Source organism: Hordeum vulgare, chromosome 2H, assembly GCF_904849725.1.
Source record: "Hordeum vulgare subsp. vulgare chromosome 2H, MorexV3_pseudomolecules_assembly, whole genome shotgun sequence".
NCBI lineage: Eukaryota > Viridiplantae > Streptophyta > Magnoliopsida > Poales > Poaceae > Hordeum > Hordeum vulgare.
Window position 1 is genome coordinate 76,398,784 of NC_058519.1, and position 3,102 is coordinate 76,401,885.

Sequence of the window (3,102 nt, forward strand, 5' to 3'; positions counted from 1 at the left end):
CATAATTGACAAAAAAGACTATCTCTCAGACAAATTGCCAAAACAGACCACCCTTGTGGCGAGAGGCGCGTGAGCCCACACATGATGTGTGCCGCCACGTGTTAAGGCGACAACACCTACCGCCACGTTGCGAGGGAGCGAGTGGCCGATTACAGGAAAAAACGTCCCGACGAGCTGCGACGGAACGGTGGCAGGACAGGTTGGTCCTGCCGCCATGCAGCAAGACGGCATGCGCTGCTGGTGTTGTACGCGACCGAACAAATACATATATTTTTTGCCATTGCTTTTGTGATGCACGCTCTAAGAACAAATCCTGATGCATGCACATCCATCCAACTTTGCATTCTTGTCAATTTCAATGACGAGTGAAGTGGAGTGACCTGGTAAGGCTGCATGGGAGGAGGACCCACCTGCATTGCCCCCGTTCCGTCGCGGCTCATCGAGTCGTCGTAATCGGCTACTGACAGTCTCACACCATGGTGGTAGGGCCTGTCGTCTTCGCGTGTGTCGGCACGCACCACGTGTCGACTAGCGCACGTTTCGCCACGTCTAGGATGGTCAGTTCTCGCAATTCGTCTAAAAGATGACTTTTTTTTGTCAATTTCGTTTGTCACGTGGCCCTTTCCCACAAAAATTCTTGGTCTCGTCCGTGCAAATCTAGCAGTGAAAGTGAAAGGAGCCCTCGTTTGGCGATCTGCTGGAACCGGGTGGCCCAACGGTGAAGCCCATCGGTCCAGCCCACGGACGCACCATTTTCATCCGCTAAACCCTTCCTCCTTAAAACCCCTTTCTTCCTCTCTCGCCGCCACGGCGCCGCTTTCCGTTCCCGCAAAAACCCTAATCCCCCCACCCCCACCCGCCGCCATGTCCTCCACGCCGCCGGCCGTCGCTTCCCCCGCCTCCGAGCACACCAAATCCAAGAAAAAGAAGAGCAAATCCAAGGACGCCTCCTCCGACCCCGCCGCCGATACCACGTCGCTGGCGGACGCGGAGGCCAAGACCGATGGGTACATGATCAAGCCCCAGGCCCTGGTCCCGTCCCTCGACACCTCCACCTGGCCGCTCCTCCTCAAGAACTACGACCGCCTCAACGTCCGCACCGGCCACTACACCCCGCTCCCCTCCGGCCACTCGCCGCTCAAGCGCCCCCTCGCCGAGTACCTCCGCTACGGCGTCATCAACCTCGACAAGCCATCCAACCCCTCCTCCCACGAGGTGGTGGCGTGGATCAAGCGCCTCCTCCGCGTCGAGAAGACCGGCCACAGCGGCACGCTCGACCCCAAGGTCACCGGCAACCTCATCGTCTGCGTCGACCGCGCCACACGCCTCGTCAAGTCGCAGCAGGGCGCAGGTAAGGAGTATGTGTGCATCGCCCGCTTCCACGCCGCCGTCCCAGACACGGCCCGGGTCGCCCGCGCGCTCGAGTCCCTTACAGGCGCCGTGTTCCAGCGCCCGCCGCTCATCTCGGCGGTCAAGCGCCAGCTCAGGGTGCGGACCATTTATGAGAGCAAGCTGCTGGAGCATGACGCCGAGCGCCACCTTGCCGTGTTTTGGATCTCTTGTGAGGCCGGAACCTATGTACGGACGCTCTGTGTGCACCTTGGGCTGCTCCTGGGTGTCGGTGCGCATATGCAGGAGCTGCGCCGTGTCCGGTCAGGTATCCTTGGAGAGCAGGACAACATGGTCACCATGCACGATGTGATGGATGCAATGTGGGCACTTGACAACCACAAGGATGAGTCTTACATAAGGCGTGTGGTGATGCCTCTTGAGGTAATTCTTACTAGCTACAAGAGGCTTGTTGTGAAGGACTCTGCTGTTAATGCTATCTGCTATGGGGCCAAGCTTATGATTCCTGGGTTGCTCCGGTTTGAGAATGACATTGATGTTGGGGAAGAGGTTGTTCTCATGACTACAAAGGGGGAGGCCATTGCCATTGGTATTGCTGAGATGCCCACTGCTGTTATGGCGACTTGCGACCATGGTGCTGTGGCGAAGATCAAGAGGGTGGTCATGGACAGGGACACATACCCGAGGAAGTGGGGACTTGGTCCGGTGGCACTCAAGAAGAAGAAGATGATTGCTGAGGGCCTCCTTGATAAGCATGGGAAGCCAACTGACAAGACCCCAGCTGAGTGGCTTCGAAATGTGGTGCTTCCTACTGGTGGTGATGCGATGATTGCTAGCCTTGCAGCTGCTCCTGAGCCTGAGAAGGTAAAGGCGGAACAACAGAATGTGGTGCCAAGTGAGGAGGTCAAGGAGAAGAAAAAGAGGAAGAGTGATGAGGATGATATTACTGCTTCTACACCTGCAAAGAAGATCAAGGCGGAGGAGGTCACTGAGGCAGTGGAAGGGGAGAAGAGTGAGAAGAAGAAAAAGAAAAAGAAAGACAAGGGTGAACCAGGATCAGCTGTTTCAGAGACAGTGAAAGAGGAGAAGAGCAGTCTGTCTGATGAGGAGAAGGGTGCTAGCGAGAAGAAAAAGAAGAAGAAGAGCAAGGAAGGTGGTGATGATGTGGCTCTAGAGAGTGCGGAAGTTGAGAAGAGTGAGAAGAAAAAGGACAAGAAGAAGAAGAGCAAGGAAGGCGGTGATGATGTTGCTACAGAGAGTGAAGTAGAGAAGAGTGAGAAGAAAAAGGAGAAGAAAAAGAAGAAGAAAGACGCAGAGGAGGCGGCACAATAGGTAGGGTTAGTAGTTTATATCGGCTGGTCATGTTATTTGGTTGCAATTGTGGGGGAGTTTGAACTACCTGTTTTATTTGCCCTGTACCCATTGCAACCGTCTATTGTACGCCTAATGTACTATTGTTAGGTTACTGCCATTGAACCGAAATGCTATGGTAATTACAGAGATTTCCCATTAAATTTCTTGGACAATGAAGCTTGTTTGCTATATTTGTTATCAGTTGATGCAATTAATTTTGCTATCATCTCATTTTGGTAGTTCCCTCTAGTGAAATATCTGGCTTGCTAATCCCATCAATCTGCTGTTTTCTGATACTTAGCTGAAGTAGAGTCTACCAGTCCTAATATTTCCACCACACTGATGTGAGAACATGCTTCCCTATGTTGATATATACTACATGCTTGCAACCACCAGAAA

At 53.5% G+C, this 3,102-nt stretch overlaps 1 protein-coding gene across 1 annotated transcript; it reads left to right on the forward strand.

Annotated features, from left to right (window-relative positions):
- Positions 1 to 813: 813 nt before the first annotated feature.
- Positions 814 to 2,864, forward strand: LOC123425133 (H/ACA ribonucleoprotein complex subunit 4-like). Its single transcript, XM_045108807.1, has one exon. The coding sequence runs from the start codon at positions 865 to 867 to the stop codon at positions 2,680 to 2,682; it is 1,818 nt and encodes a 605-aa protein (XP_044964742.1). The 5' UTR covers positions 814 to 864; the 3' UTR covers positions 2,683 to 2,864.
- Positions 2,865 to 3,102: the final 238 nt, after the last annotated feature.